This window comes from Peromyscus californicus, unplaced genomic scaffold, assembly GCF_007827085.1.
Source record: "Peromyscus californicus insignis strain IS unplaced genomic scaffold, ASM782708v3 Scaffold_10__1_contigs__length_136768540, whole genome shotgun sequence".
NCBI classification, from domain to species: Eukaryota; Metazoa; Chordata; class Mammalia; order Rodentia; family Cricetidae; genus Peromyscus; species Peromyscus californicus.
Genome location: NW_026294391.1, coordinates 90,711,911 through 90,728,041, shown reverse-complemented (window position 1 = coordinate 90,728,041; position 16,131 = coordinate 90,711,911). Strand labels below are relative to the sequence as shown.

The 16,131-nt window shown below is 38.6% G+C and overlaps 1 protein-coding gene and 1 non-coding gene across 19 annotated transcripts in view; both read right to left on the bottom strand.

The window, feature by feature from the left end:
• Positions 1-8,471: 8,471 nt before the first annotated feature.
• The window catches only part of Vsig1 (V-set and immunoglobulin domain containing 1), a 177,680-nt gene continuing 170,020 nt past the window's right edge, over positions 8,472-16,131 (bottom strand). For all 18 annotated transcript variants that reach the window (XM_052736898.1, XM_052736914.1, XM_052736925.1 and 15 more), the window contains 2 exons: positions 11,630-11,771; positions 8,472-9,890 (listed from right to left, as the gene is read on the bottom strand). In XM_052736898.1, coding sequence (XP_052592858.1) covers positions 9,542-9,890; positions 11,630-11,771 — 491 coding nt within the window. In that variant the 3' untranslated portion in view covers positions 8,472-9,541. The remainder of the gene's footprint in view (positions 9,891-11,629; positions 11,772-16,131) is intronic.
• Trnak-cuu (transfer RNA lysine (anticodon CUU)) lies at positions 11,390-11,462 on the bottom strand. The gene has a single exon. It is a non-coding gene; the product is annotated as a tRNA-Lys (tRNA).

The window sequence follows — 16,131 nt, the reverse complement described above, 5'->3', positions numbered from 1 at the left end:
ATTGTTAACAAAACTTTTTGACATGAACATTCTGAGTGCTAATCTTTATTGGAATGAGTAAGGGAAGTATTTTCTTATGAAAGGAACATTTGTTAAATGTTGGTGGGGAAAATGATGAAATTATTCATTTCTAGTGTGTTTTTTCCAAATAGGATCAGAAAGTAAGTCTTGTCCCATAGGGGCCAAAGTGGGGGGAGGTAAAGGCCCTTCCTTTTTACAAATTTTGAGATTTCTTCAATAAGCAGTACAGATTGAACCAAACTTCAGGAAATTGGTAGGCTCTTAGTATTACTTATTTAATTATATAAACCAGGATATTAATTATCTCTGACACTGATCAAATTGCTACTTGTTCCTATAGGAAACCAAATAGCAACAAAGCTCATTCAGGTCAGTAGGTCTTGTAATAACAAAATCAACTCAGAGAATAAGATAATTCAGTTGTGACACTAACCAAGAATATAATATAGACGAAATAAGTTAATTGAAACAAAATCTAAGATCTTATTTTTATGTGTGGATGCATTTGTTTTGAATCTGGGTTTATGTATGTGAATGAAGTGCCTGCTGAGACCATAAGAGATCATTGGATTCCCTAGGGCTGGAGTTAAATGCAGTGTGAGCTGCTTGACATGGGTGGTGTGAACTGAACTTGGGTTCTCTGCAAGAACAGGACCTGCTCTTAACCATTGAGCCATCACTCCAGCCCTGAAACAGAAAGATATTACATATTTAAGTTTCTATTATAGAAAATGTAACATTTAGCATAACATATAAATTTAACATTTCAGTTAGGTTCTATATTGAGGTAAATTTGTGTCTCAATATGATAGGATGTCTTAGTTTATCTCTCTGACCCCCCACTATTTCTCTGCATAATTCCTCAATTACACCAACCATAATGAATTTCTTAACATGGTTATGTCTGGTTCTTGTCTGTTTTCATACTCTTTGATCATTTTTATTGAGACCTCAAATCAGTCTGCTGGTATGTTGGTTATAGTATAAAAAGTTCTTCACTTTGGGGATCATGGCTCCAGCTTTACAGTCCTATTGACTGCCTAAAACTTCCTGTATTTTTCTGTGTTTATAGTTTTCATCAAACCCTCAAAGGGAGCCATGATTTCCCCCAAAAGTTCCCCTGAATAATAATACCACCAAATCAATTGTCAGAAGATATAGTTCAACAATAGTAGTAAGTCTCCATTTTCTAAGATTTTTTTACATCCATTCTCACTTTAATCTTTAAGACAGAAATCATTTCCATTTTGAAGATAAAACATGGAGAACTGCAGAAACAGCCAGTCACAAAACCCAGCTTCCCCAGAACCCAAACTATTTTTTTTGTGTATACTCAAACAATAAACCAAGTAGATGGTACTCTGGCCTTTTCATAATCGCTGGGATTAGTTGTCACACCTACCCTGTACTTTTCTTTAAATTTGCAGTGGCATGCATTTATTGGTTTCACTCCTGTGTTCCTAACATACAGCTCCTAACACCCTCTGGTTTCCTAAGTGCTAAAAGTAAAAGAGTACCTTAATACATACCTCCTACAGCCTTTTGAATTTCTGGGAGTCCAGAGCAACTTGTTTCAGTGATCAGATCTTGATGGGCCTCTGGAGCTTCAGGGTAAGTAGGGACTGTTCACTATAATGGACTATGATCAAAATCTTGGAACTTTGGGTTCCACCCTTCTAATACTTCCCCCATCATCTGGCACTGTGCTGTGGAATAATCCTCTTGTACACTGTAAAGATCTGTCACTGGAATTGGTTTAATAAAATGCTGATTGGACAGTAGCCAGGCAGGAAGTATAGGCAGGGCCACCAAACTAAGGAGGATGGAAAGGAGAGGGGCAGAGTCAGGAATCACCAACCAGATGCAGAGGGAGCAGGAGATGAACATGCCATGCTAATAAAGGTACCACCACGTGGCAAAGCATAAATAGAAATATGGGTTAACTTAAAATGTAAGAGCTAGTTAGTTATATGCCTGAGCTATTGGCCGAACATTTATAATTCATATTTAGCCTCTAAGTGAGTTATTTGGGACTGGGCAGTCGGGACATGGAAACATCTGTTTACATATGGCGTTCTAATGTGTGGCTGAAATTTCCACATAAAACCTGACAGGCCTTAAAAAGCGATTCTAGACACATAAGAATGGAGTCAAGCATGGCTTCTTGGTAGCTGCCTTTTCTCCAGTAGGCTCTGTTTGCTGACAATGAGCAGAGGTACAGCTCCTTTAAGAGATGGCTTCCTGGCAGCAAAAATGGGGCAGTTCTTTTAAGAGGCCTTGCTACCAAACACTGAAATGGTGTTTATCAACAGCCAGCAGCATGATACTTGGTGGCAGCATAGACCTAGAAAGTTCCCAGAGTTGGGATGGTAAACATGGCTCCCAGAGCTGGCAGTAAACATGCCATCACCATGAGACTAGACTCTCAGGGAACCGAGGGGAGAGGAGCCAGCACCAGAACACCATGAACACAGCAGGTTTTTTGCTCATGCAGACAGAAATGACTACAGATGTAAGGACAGATTCAGACAAAAAGAGCCTCTAAATGGGTCACAGTGTGTTTAAAAAATTTATGTAGCCTTGGGAGAGAAAAGAAAAGGGGTAGAGAAAGTCCTTGAAAAAGGAATAGAGTAATAAAAATATAGGCCATATAAAGATGGAAAATACACAGAGGTCTGGATACTGTATGCTACTGTGCTGTTTTTAAATTTTTTGACTGGTAATGAACAACCGATAACTGCTAAGAGACATTTGATTATGAAAATGGCTAGATTAAACCTACTTACATATTTTTAAAATATCTTGACTTCAAAATTTAAGTCAAAAGATGTGTTACTTTGGGAAAGAGATTTTGCTTTTATTTACACAGGAAATAAGAGGCTGTGGATTCTTTCTGGGTTAAGAAAAATCAGGTTTGATTGAGGAAGACCCCTTGAAAAATCTCCGATGGGAAGAGATGGCCTAGATGATCCAATGTTTCAGAGCGCCTCTGTTGCAGTTTCCTCTGAGTTCTGCATCCAGAACAGCTTCAAGGCTACTGACTGAGATGATCCAGCCTCACAGAATACTCCAGTCAGGAATTGACCATAATCCTAATTTTTCTCAGGGTCCCCCAAAGATTACCAGTGCCCCCAGTCATCAGGAAGTAGTCTTCTAGAGAACTATGCCCACATTCCCAAAAACAAATTATGGATATTTACTATTGTTTAGGGGGTTGGTTACAGGTTGTTATTGATAATGATCAGAAAAAAAGATGAACAAAGGAGATTAGATCCAGGGATCTAACTCTAAAAAGAAAAAAGGGGGATATAGAAATAGGATAAAAGTGTAGATTATTGAATCTACTTTTAAACCAAAAAAGCAACTACTAGTCTTAAATATTTTATATTGATATGGATTTTTGTATATTGATACAAATTTGAGGTTATTTTTATTATACTGTATATATCTTTCTACTCTTAAGATATTTTTGTTTATTGATACAAATATAAGGCTATTTTTGTTAGAACATACTGTACATACGTTTCTACTCTTGTTCAAGGTATTGTACCTATTACAGCTCATTTAATAATGTAATGTAAATTTCTAGTTCTTGAAAGTTATTATTACAAACTATTTAGGATAATAAAGAAATGCAGGTTAGTAGTTAGTCACCTATTACAATCAAACTTGTAGTCATGTGAGGTATGTTTTCAAGGTCAAACAGATACATTTTAGATAGACAGGTGGTCTTCATACACTTCGGAGATCTACAGAATATAGAATTTATGATGTTTTAATAACATAAGGTTCTTTTTTCGGAGGAAGGAAAGAAAGAAACAATTTGTTCACTATGTCCTGACCTCCACATAGCATGCTGAACACAGACCCACAGAGAGAGGAGGGGGTGGGGGAGAGAGGAGAGAGAGAAAATGATAAGCTGGAAATAGTTGTGGTTCACATGTGTATTACCAATACTCAAGAGGCTGAATCAGGAGGACTGTCATAACTTCAAGGGCAACCTGAACAACATAGTGGGCCCCTTCCATGAACAAACAAGGTAAAAAGTCTAACTCAAGGTGGTGGAACACACCTGCAGTTGCAGCTCCTCAGGAGGAGGAAGCAGGAGGATCACTTAAGCCCATGAGTTTGAGGCCAACCTGGCTAGCATAGTGAGACCCCACTTCAGAAAAAGAAAACACCAGAGTAAGCGAGCAACAGCAAGGTGTGTGTGTGGCGGGGGGGGGGGGGGGGGGGGGGGGGAACACACCCTACAGTTCCCTTAGCTACTGACTCCTGAAAGAAACTTCTACCCACTGAAAATGGATAATTATGGGCCTTCAAAGACTCATCCTAAATGGTTTAATTATATGTATGGTATAATTCTGACCTCTTAGTGTCTTACAGATTTATGACGGCATCAAAAATTGTCATCCAGACAATCTTGCTAATTAAAATGTGGCTATATACTTGTTTACTCTGACAAAATGAGTACTTGTTATTGTATACATAAAATATACTTGTACATAATCTGTGCTTAATAAGAAGCACTGTTTCCTCAGTTTGCCAAGAGATTAAAATTTTTGGTTGTCATTGCTACAAACTTATTCTACTAGAACAGAATCTAAATGTTTCTTTAGAAGTAGTTGTTGTATAGTTCTGTGTCATGGTGCTAATTGTTGCAGGCTCCATGTGTAGATGCCTCTTAAAGATTGATAGCTGTCAAATATTTGTAAATATATGCATGGTTACTTAATTGTCAAGTTTGCCTCTGGTTTCTGTAAAGCCTTCTAGCTGACTCCAGTGCTTTACTTGCTAGCTGTAGAGCCTTTCTGTAGAGCCTTACAACTGTCTTCTAAAACTCTACTAAGGACCATAAACAGCACAGTTGAGATGCTAGGACGTTACCTACAGGACAAGCAGAATGGATTTCAGGTATGCCTGACCTAAGACACTGCTTCTATACCCCAGTTCCTTAAATTGGGCTTAGAGGGATTATTGGCACTAAGTCCTTGATACCTGTTATTTACTCCCCTAATGTGGGATCAAATCAGTCCAACCAGGACAAATCTCTCCCTGAAATCATGGGACTATGGAGAGCAAACCAGTAGTTGGTTAATTAGCAATGTCTTCAGATAATTTTGTTCAGAGACAACGGCAGAAGTTGAGAGAACTAAAGTAAAGTCTCAGTGGGCATGGAAGCACTTGCCTCTAATTCCAGAACTTAGAAAGCTGAAAGAGGAGGACTATAAATTTAAGGCCAACCTATGATGAGCCCCTATCTCAAATCAACAAGCTGGAGCTGCTTATGCCAGCCCTTTCAAAAATAACAAAAAGTAAAGAGGTTATGAAAAATGCTTTTTATGTATGGCTACCTAGCATTAACAAGTGTTCTAGCCTTGGTCCCTATTTAGTTTATTTTGTTTCAGACACAGACATATTCTACCTCAAGGTGGACGTATTAAGGCAGAAAGTGGGGAATTATAACCAGCCTAGCAGAAATAAAAGTATTTTTAGAGACACTTGTGTCTCTCAACCTGACTCTCAAACTATTGAAGCAATGGACACCAAAGACATTTCTGGGAATTTTCCCAGGAATCTTATGTTGTAGGAAGGAAGGAAAAGGGTCCAGCCAGAGGGAGAGTATTTTTCCCAGAAAGAGATTTCATATAGTTCTAACAATATAGCAGAACACCTTACAGGATGAGACTGAAGTCCAATGATGAGCCAATCATAGACAAGACCACACCTTGATACAGAATGCTTCAATGTGTATATATATGAATTTAAGACGTGTGTCCCTTCATTTAAATTTTCACTTCACTTCAAGACCCTGAAGAGACAAACTTGGGGGATTTGCTAGATCTCTTTGTACCTATTCTCAAAGTAGCTACACTGAATACATCTTCCTTCTCTGGTTTCTCCTTTTTTCAAAAAAGCAAATACTTCTTGAGATGATTAACTTATTCATCAACCTGAATTCAATCACTGGATAATGAAATTTCATGTTCATCAGACAAGAAGAGTTACAGAGAAACCACAACTGAAAAGGTGGTAAGGAAGGATGTAATTCCTGATAGCTGAATCTTGCCTAAGGGATTAGCACCCAAGGAGTTCCCTAAGCTAACAGGAGTACGGATACTCACAGTTCCACAAAGGCCAGGAAGATGACTGACAGGCAAGACTGAAATGCTAGGGTTTTCACATGGACAACATGTACTCTGTATTTTAAAATTCTGGCTTTTCCTTACACTACTGTATAATTCCTTTTGTTGACTTCAATGACTTTCCAAGCCACCAAAATCATTTTGAATCAGTTTTGTCATACAGCACAATAGGCATTCAAATCCCCCAGGAGAAAATCATCCACAAATTTACTCACTGTGCCTTCTGTGTTGATATTAAAGTTAACTGTCAATATTTGGGCTCATGGATTCTATAAGACTATTAAAACTCTATGTGACACCCTGATCTTGGCTGCCAATGAGAACTCAATGGTAAGACCCTATTGTTGAAGATACCATAACACTTTAGTCAGAGGACATGGAGAAATGAAATTGGTCCTGCCACTCCAGGGGTAGATCTACTACTAGTATTTTGCTAAGTGGATATAATATCAAATTTCCTTCTAAATATGTATCTGTCTACCCACCGATTAGTGCAGCTCCTATACCTCATCAGAGAAGTTTCTTTGTGCAGTGCATGAGGCTAATGCAGAAGCCCACAACTAATAAGAGGACAGGAATGCTCACTACAAATGGGATGTCCAAATCAACCATACCAAGACTCAGAGACCGTATTAGAAGAGGGGAACAGAAAGATTGTAAGAGCCAGAGGTCGGGAAAGCCTGGAGTGAAACTGTATCCTCTGGATATGATAAGACCACTGCATTCATGAACATGCAACAGCTATGGTTACCTACATGCAACAGCTATGGTTACCTGCACAACACCTGTGCAAGAGCAATTCTGAAATCAGTCAACATTCTAGCATAAAGGGGAAATGGGCTCATGAGCCCCCATCTTTAACTGAAGACCTTCAGTTAACGGCTTCTGGGAGAGGGAGATTTAGTTTTAAGGGTGTGGCTTCTAGTAGGTTGACCATACTCCAATAGATGGCCTCACACCCAGGAGTATATAGGCGGCACAAATTGGACTTAGTGGGTTTTTTTAAGAGACATTAAGTTAGGAGGAGAGGGGAGATGAGGGTGGATCTGGGAAGCATTTGGGGGAGGAAAAAGGGGTGAACATTATTAAAATATATTTCATATTCTATGAATTCCCCAAATAATAAAAAATACTGTATTAAAAACATAAATCAACTGTATGTGACATCTTATGTGTATAAGCATTTTCAAAAGCTAGGGGTCCATAGTCTTCAGCAGACTCACAAGGTGATCTGTAATCTCAAAAATGTGAAAAAATCATTAATCAACTATTCATCAGTATTCAGATGGAACAGTTCTAGTAAGTACAGGACTATTTAAAACCACCAACAGTGGCAGCCTTCCTAGTCAACACTGATCCATCAGAAATTTGGCCCTATGGTTATTGACTATTACAGGCCAATCTCATTTCCTGTGATTTACCCCATAATAGAAATGGGCAAGAAAAAGAAAAATAAATTTCAGCTACTTAGCCATTTTGGTAATTTTGGTATTTAATTTACAATATCTAAAATTTAGGTCATTCTCAGGACCTTCAGCAGTTTTCGTCCTATACCCATCAGGCACTTTATATTATAGCATTGCATTATATTTCACCTGTTAATGGAAACATTGGTGCTTCAGAAATCCCCAAGAGTAGCTACTAATTGACACATCAAAGAAAATACACAAGTAAAGCTTTCTGTCTCTTTTCATGATGTGGCACAAGTAATAAACATTAGTTTACTTCACCTTAAAAGGTATGTAGTGTCTATCTCAATTAATAAATGGGCATTATGTGGCTGATATGTAGAACTGAATTGTATTGCAAAATAAAAAAAAGTATAAAAGTTAAAAAAAAATAAAAAATAAAAAAATAAATGGGCATTAGATAGATAGATAGATAGATAGATAGATAGATAGATAGATAGATAGATAGGTAGGTAGATAGATAGATAGTTTAGTCAAGGGAATCCTTTACATAAATCCTAGATGTGATGGAGAGCCACTGAAAAGTATTTAGTTGAGAAGAAATTCAGATATAAAAGTACATACTATATGATACCATTCATATAAAGGTCGGGGAAAAGAAAAGCTAACTTTAAGAGATCAAAACAGATCAGTGGTCATCTAGGTCCAGGGCACAATGGAATTATAAAAGAGGACATGAGAAAACATTTGGGGCTGGTGGAAATGTTCTGCATAGATAAGGTAGTTCCATGAGTGTGTACAACTGTTAAAACTCACCAAATTGTACAGTTAAAATGGATATAGCTTATAGTACATAAATTATATGCCAATAGTTATTAAAAAAGAATCTTAGTAATCACTAAATAAGATTTTATTGTGTATTATTTATTGAGCCTTAAAATAATATTTCAGATATGATTGATTATACAAGTAAAAAAAGTAAATCTACCTGTAAATTTCTTCAGAGTGAGGTGTCAGTGAAATATGATCATGGAAAAGCTTTTTGAAAGTGAAGAAAGGATTTTATCAAAGCATTTACTTATTGTTTATCATTTATAAGAGTGTTGCTTCTCTTAACATGGACTACAGAAATAATAAAACCGATTATTTAAATTGCCAGTTTAGATTATCTAAAATAGACCGTGTTCACTGAGAACACCATCCTAGCCTACTGCCTAAACAGATAGCATCCGACAGTGATAACATAATAGCTTATTCAAAGGCATATTCAAAACTGCCTCCAATAACAACACTTTATGTTCACCAAGAAAAAGTTTATTCTAAATTGTTTGCCTGTACACCACTTGGCAGTGAAAAAAATAAGTTATAAAAAATTGCTATGCCCAAGTGTTTGACACTGAAGTGATTTAATAAAGATTTAATATGATAAATTGTAAGACTTAGTTTTAAATTGTATATACCAACTGATACATACCCTCTTATTTTGGGGAAATGTTTTTTTTTCTAATTTTCAAGCCAATGGTGTCATATTGTTTCCTTAGTGGTAAATATAAAAAATGAACAGAGAAGACAACTAATCCTAAAATTAATATTCAAATGAACTCTATCATATTGTGTGCACATGTGAGCCATGAAAAAGAGTGACTACAAAATACAGAACATACTTTTGCAAATGCTTTTCCAACTGAATTAGAAATGAACCATTCATCCTGGCTTTGTCATTTGTTATGTTTATGCATTAGTACAGTTTTAAGTAATCTATACTAAGAACAAAGAAACCTGTACATTTCTTTAGTAGTTGCCTTTATTATTTTGGATTAATGGTGAGTATGAGCAACGTTGTTAGATGAGGGTTGTCTGTGATGGAAGGACAAACTGGAGGCTGGTTAAGTCCACCGAATTTTAAAGGCCAGGAATAGGTTCCTAAGTAAGAACTACCACACTTAAGGCCATACCTATCTATGCCTATGCCTTAACTGGATTTTTTTCCTCCTCACGCAGAGGCTCAACTATAATTCCAGACTGAGGCTCGAGCTCAGACTCGAGCTCAGGCTCTGTCTCTGTCTCCAGCTCCACCTCCAGCTCTGGCTTTAGCTGAATCTCCATCTCAGACGCTGGCATAGGCTCTGGTTCAGGATCAGGCTGTGTGGCACTTTCAAGCTGGGGGTTAGGCTCATAGTCTGGCTCTACAATGGTGGTAGTCGGTTCGGTGTTGTGGGCATCATGGATGGAAGATGGCAGAGTGGCTTCTAGCTGGATGTTTTCAGCTGGAATCGTTTCATTGTCTCGGGAATGGCTTGCCTTTGTCATTGGTCTATAAGAAAGGATTACCAGAAAAACATCAGGGACCTTCAAACTTGGAAATTTCACATGACACTATACACTATAGCTTTAGTGACAAATAGGCCCTAATCCAGTGGTTCTCAACCTTCCTAATGCTGTGACCCTTTAATACAGTTCCTCATGTTGTGGTGACCCCCAACCATAACATTATTTTTGCTGCTACTTCATCACTGTAACTTTGCTACTGTTATGAATTGTAATGTAAATATCTGATATGCAACCCTCAAAGGGGTCGTGACCCACAGGTTGAGAACCAATAATTTAGGCCATCTGTTCATTCTGATATTTTCACTTGCTGTCAGACCACATGTGTCTATTTTGGAGTTTAGAAAGTTTAGATTTCAACAATATGAAAGTCCAAGAAAGACACGCCAGCATTTAAAAGGTGGAAAACTGATATAAAGAATCTGAGACGCTAATAAGGTATTTGAGGGTCAAAGCCATGGCTCAGTTGTATCTGTGTCTCCAACTCCTTAGTACAAGACTTGGCTCCTGATTGGTATAGAAAACGTATTTGTGGAATCAATTAGATTAAATTAATTAAATCAATTAAATATAAAAAATTAAATTAAATTAAATCCAGGGAAGGATACACCAATTCGTTATCCAATACCAAGTGGTCAGTCACAAAAACGGGAACACAGGTAACATTATACATACTGAGCAAGTTGTATTCAGGGATACATATGTACATTATTAATGATATACATACATATCCCTAAATACAATTGGTTTATAAGACAGGATTACCAGAAAAACCTTTAATAAAGTTCCTCATGTTGTGGTGACCCCCAACCATAACATTATTTTTGCTGCTACTTTATAACTGTAACTTTGCTACTGTTTCATCAATTTCAATTAATGAAACAAGAAGCTGTGAATTTGAAAGAGAGCAGGAAGGAGGAGGATATGGGAAAATTTGGATGGAAGAAAGGGAAGGAGAAAATGTAATTATAATCTCAAAAAATAAATGTAAAAAGAAAGGGAAGGGTGAGCAAGTGGATGAGCATTATCCACACTGCCGAAGAGACTGCAGTATAGCTAAGAGCACAGGCCATGGGCCAACCAAATTCTGATTTCCCCGGGCCCTATGTACTTTTGTCTTCATAGGTCTCCCGTTACATTAAAACATGCTTGTTTTTTCCCCCAGAGGGACCATCACAAATTAATTTTAAAAATAAAGGAACTGAAAAAAAATTCATGATTATGTTTACAGTCATGTTGGTATGAAGATAAATATGTTAATATTATATCTTAAAACATTTTGTCTCTGACCTAAAAAGGTCAGAGGACTTTTGTGATGATTAAATTAGTCGATATAAATGCTTAAAACAGAGTCCAGAACACAGGGCTCTCTTGGCTGAAGCAGGAAGGGTAAGGCTCTTAGTTCTGACCTCTTGGCTTTCTTCTCTGAATCAATCGGCTCTGTGTTTCTTATTTAATAAGACGGTTGGTTACATCTACATTTGGCGCCCAACGTGGGGCTCGAACCCACGACCCTGGGATTAAGAGTCCCATGCTCTACCGACTGAGCTAGCCGGGCTCAATCATGCTTTTGGTAAAAGCAGTGAGAGCAAGCAGAATGTTAACCTTGCTATGCTATGCTGAAGGAGTGCTGAGGGAGAGGCTATTGAAAGTTACTTCAGAGGAGTGCTTGTATTCAAGTAAAGACAGCAATGGCAGTGTGAACGTAGGTCACTAAAGGCTTACTCAAGTTCCGTGCTGGGGGTTAAGTCCCTCTTCCTTTGCTGTGACTTAACTTTGTTCCTTGCAAAGTACACCACAGAGATGATGACAGCAGCACCTATCAGGGCACCAATCAAGGCCCCAATGATGATTCCAACTTCTGGATCTGAAGGACACAGACGGATAGCTGGTAAATCAGAACACATTTTCTTCTCATATACATGCATTTGAGACTGGTGAAAACGACCCAGAACACTTACAAAGCAAGAAAGTGACAGGTATAGGTGGAGGGGATAGAAACTCCCAGAATTCTGCTAGTTAGATCCTGATGGATGAAAAGTATGAGGCCCTTGGCTGTGTAGCTTAATGCTGACATGTATACAAGTGAAGAAAAATATGGCCACTTGGCAGGCAAGTTTGTTTTTAAAGCAGTATTTAGGGAATAAAGTTTTCAGTGTGCATTTATGTGGCCAGAGACATGTCATGGCAATCTGGAAACCAGAAACATGCTCCGTTACAGGCAAGGACATTTCATCAGCTTTCCTAGGACGTAAGTGAAATAAAAAAAGCTTCTCCACACACTCCTTGCTCATGAAAGAGCTGCCTGCATTCTAGCCACTGGGAAAGGATATGGCCATCTGGATAAACAGGCATCTGGTTTATTACATCAGTCTATGGAAAAATTGAATGAGTGTGAGACAATCCAGCTGAGCACCAGACCTCCAAGTCCGGAAGTGTCGTCCCTGACAGAACATGTCTGGGTCATAAGCCAGCCCATACCCATCTATTTCCCCTTAAACAAGGATCAACAGTTTATATTTTGAAAGGAGAAACTAAGTTTACATAATAAGTCCTTCACCTTCTTATGATTAAAGGAATCCATGTAGCTGAGCACAGCAGTGCATGTTTGTGATCCTAGCACTCAAAAGGCTGAGGCAGAAAAATCGGGAGTTCGAGACCAGCCTGGGCTATATACATGGAAAGAACTTGTCTCAAAAAAACCTAAATAGGACAACTCAGCTATATCACTAAGGCTCTGGGAACACTGTAGAAGCGGGGATGGAAAGAGTGTAAGAGCCAGAGGATGGGGAGAGAAGCAGTCGAAAGATGTCTTCTGGGTATGGCACAGCTGCTGCACTCAAACTCATCACAGCTGTGACTGTCTGCACAAAATGAGGGCCCTTTAACATTTCGTCATGGATGACTGAAGGACCCATGAGGTTCAACCCCTCTCTGAGAGACCACTGGCAATCAACAGTTGCTGGAGGAAGGAATGTCATTTTCTTCAGTGGTGTATCCATTGATAAACGGACCTCACTCCAGCAAATCATCTCCCACCAATGCTTAGGCAAGAAACTCTAAAGTCAGCAGGCTACACATAAAAAGAAGACATGAAAGGAGGAGGGGACTTGTTGAGATGCGTTCTAGTGGGCCACAGGCGAATGAGAGAGGGGGATGGGCAGAGTGAAAAGGACTGAAATATAAAACAATGAAATTAAACAAAACACATGTGAATAACTTTAACAATTAAATAATTCTAAATTTTTACCAAAACAGCATTTTCTTGACCCACTCCAACCACTGTTGGGACATTTCCAAAACTGCTCTTGCCTCCATATTTCTATTATGCTTGCTCTTAGATGGCCCTCCCTTTCCCCATGTTCATTATTCCTTTCTGAATTTCCGAGCACTCCTCATCTCCCACCACACTCTCCTAATACAATTATAGTGCTACTTTTAATTAAATATTAAACGTATGAAAATTAAATACTGTTCACAACTCAGAAACATCCATCCTAGGATTCTCTGTTGTACAGCATTTTAAAATGTTTTCCCTAAGGTTATTAGCTGCCTCATTTGGGGGTTTGTTTAGTTTTTAATACATTATCACTAGTTTTGAAATTGGGAGGAAATAATAAATTCCTTTCAATAGACTCAAACAGCAGCTCTCTCTTTATTGTGGTTCCATTTCCGAGTGATATTTTCTGTGGCTCTCCCTCCTCTTCCTTCACCATGAGCCAATTGTCTTTCTACAGCTGCTGCTCTGCTTTTGTTCCCCATCCAACCTCTCCATTTGACAGAAACAATAGCCTTTGCTAGTGCCTCCAAGTGCCAGCTCAAATAGTACTTGGTCAGCACAGCTGCTCCAGATCTGTAACCATAAGTGTTCCTCTTATCTGTAACCATAAGTGTTCCTCTTACCTGTAACCATAAGTGTTCCTCTTTTGGTGTCTACACCTGTGTCGATCTATAATGTAGCATTTAGCACACACAGTCATTGTTTGGCCCTCTAGCTGAATGGGGAGCTCCTTGAGTGAAAGACATATTTCTTCTTAACTTCTGTCTCTGCATCCCTTATGATGATCCACAGTTGATATCCAATGGGTGACTTAGGAAGAAGAGGACAGGAGGGCAAAGAAAGGAAAGGAGGCAAGAAGAAAGAGGAGAGGGAGGGAGGAAGGAAAGCCAGGAAAACGCTGGAGATGGTTGGAAAGAAGACTTGAGTACTAACCTTACATGGCTGAACATCTGCAGTGTGAGTCTATCTCTTACTGAGCAGACACCAATTGAGAAATAAAGAAAGACAACAGAGAGGGCCATAGGAAAGAGCTGAAAGTGATGAGAATGGAGGGCAGATAACGTGACTCTAAGTATTGTCAAGTGGTCCCTAAGAGGTTTGGCAAGACATCCCTCATGAGGGCTTGTCCCAGGGTTGGCCTAATCTGTCAATGCTAAGGCTCTTAAGTATAAAACTCAGAGAGCAAATCACTGCCTTTCAGCAGGAAGATTGAGACTTAGAGGCATCCCAGCTCTGCAAGTTAGTAACAGGATGAACTTGAGCAAGTCATTTACCTCCCTGAGCTTCAGTGTCCCTCCAGGAAAATAAGACCTACAATATATTTATTCTGCCTCCATAAACAGGGTAGTAGGGGTGGTCGAGTGAGATATTGCTCATGTAACACCTGGCCAAGTGTCTGGGAAATAATTTAATACTAATAGTAATAACCGCAATCACTAGATATTGTGATTGTAGATGAGACTGCCTGGTTATTACTGTAGGCAGATTTTGTCTTTAAACTTTTGGTTTTACTTCTCACTAGAACATGGATATTGAATTATGGGTATAAATATGTTTTCCTGCATGTATACGTGTAACTTGGATCATATCCACATCCCTGTTGCTTCCTCTCGTTCCATTTCTAGTCTTCTCCTACTGGTCCCTTTCTCTTCCCTAAGAGCCCTCTTCAACTTTCATGTTTTCTTAACACATCTAGATTCTGCCTATGAAAGAAAACTTGTGATATTTGTCTCTCTGGATCTGGCTTATTTCACTCGATATGGTAATTCTCACTTCCCTTTTCCTGCAAACAACAAAATGCTACTGAACTGGAGTGTTCATTTATGGATGAATAAAACTCTACATTAGCCATTCATTAGGTGATAGCAATCTATGAGTTTATAACTTGGGTGTTGGAACCCTGAAACAAACACATTTATCCCGCTATCTCTGTGGCATGCTGAGTTGAATTCTTTTAGTTATAGACCCAGAAGTGATACAGCTGGGTCATACGGCAATTCTATTTTTAGTTTCTTGAGGAACTTCCATGCCGACTTCCATTGTGGTTTCTCTAGTTCACATTCCCACCATCAGCATATAACGGTTCCTTTTCCTGCGTATCTTTGCCCATATTTGTTGTTTGATTTCTTGATGACAGTCATATGACTTGGGTGAAATGGAAGTTCACCATAATTCTGATGACATTTCCATGATGGTGAAAAACACTAAGCATTTTTTTCATGCACTTGTTGCCTGTTTGTAATTCTTCTGAGACCTGTCTGTACAAAACATCTGCCTATTTATTGATTAATTGATTAGATTATTTGTGTTTAATTTTTTTTCAGTTCTTCATCTATTTTGAGTGTCAATCCTCTGTTGGCCAAATGGCTGTAAAGGATTGCCTTCCATTCTCTAGGTTACCTCTTCATTCAATTTGTTGTTTCCTTTGCTGTGCAAAAGCTTTTAGATTTCATGAAAGAGCAAGCTCATTTATCAGTTCTTGCTATTATTTCCTGGTCTACCAAAGTCCTTGTCAGAAAGTCCTGCCTGTGCCTTATCTTGAAGTGTCTCCCTGTGGTTTCTAGAGGCCGATCTTAATAAGGCAGTCAAGAAGCAGGAAGTCTGTAAGTTGTATATTTGAAAAAGATAGCTGAGGGGCTAGCTGCATTTATCAACTGCAGGAGAAAGAGCATCCTAGACTGTTAATAATACTGCTGTTTTGATTTGTCAAAGACTATTACCTACTTTCTAAGGTTTGTGTGGTGCTTAAGTAAACTACTTGGCGAACAATTTGGGGAACAGATTATTATGTAAAAATGAGAGATTTGGATGGCCATTCATCATATCAACTTACCAATAAAGCACAGGAATCTCCAGAGGCAGGAAGGACTAAAGAGAGATCCTAATAAATCTGTTCAACTGGTAGACCCAGGCTACTTAACTGAAAGGTAAAGTATGAAAGCCGTAT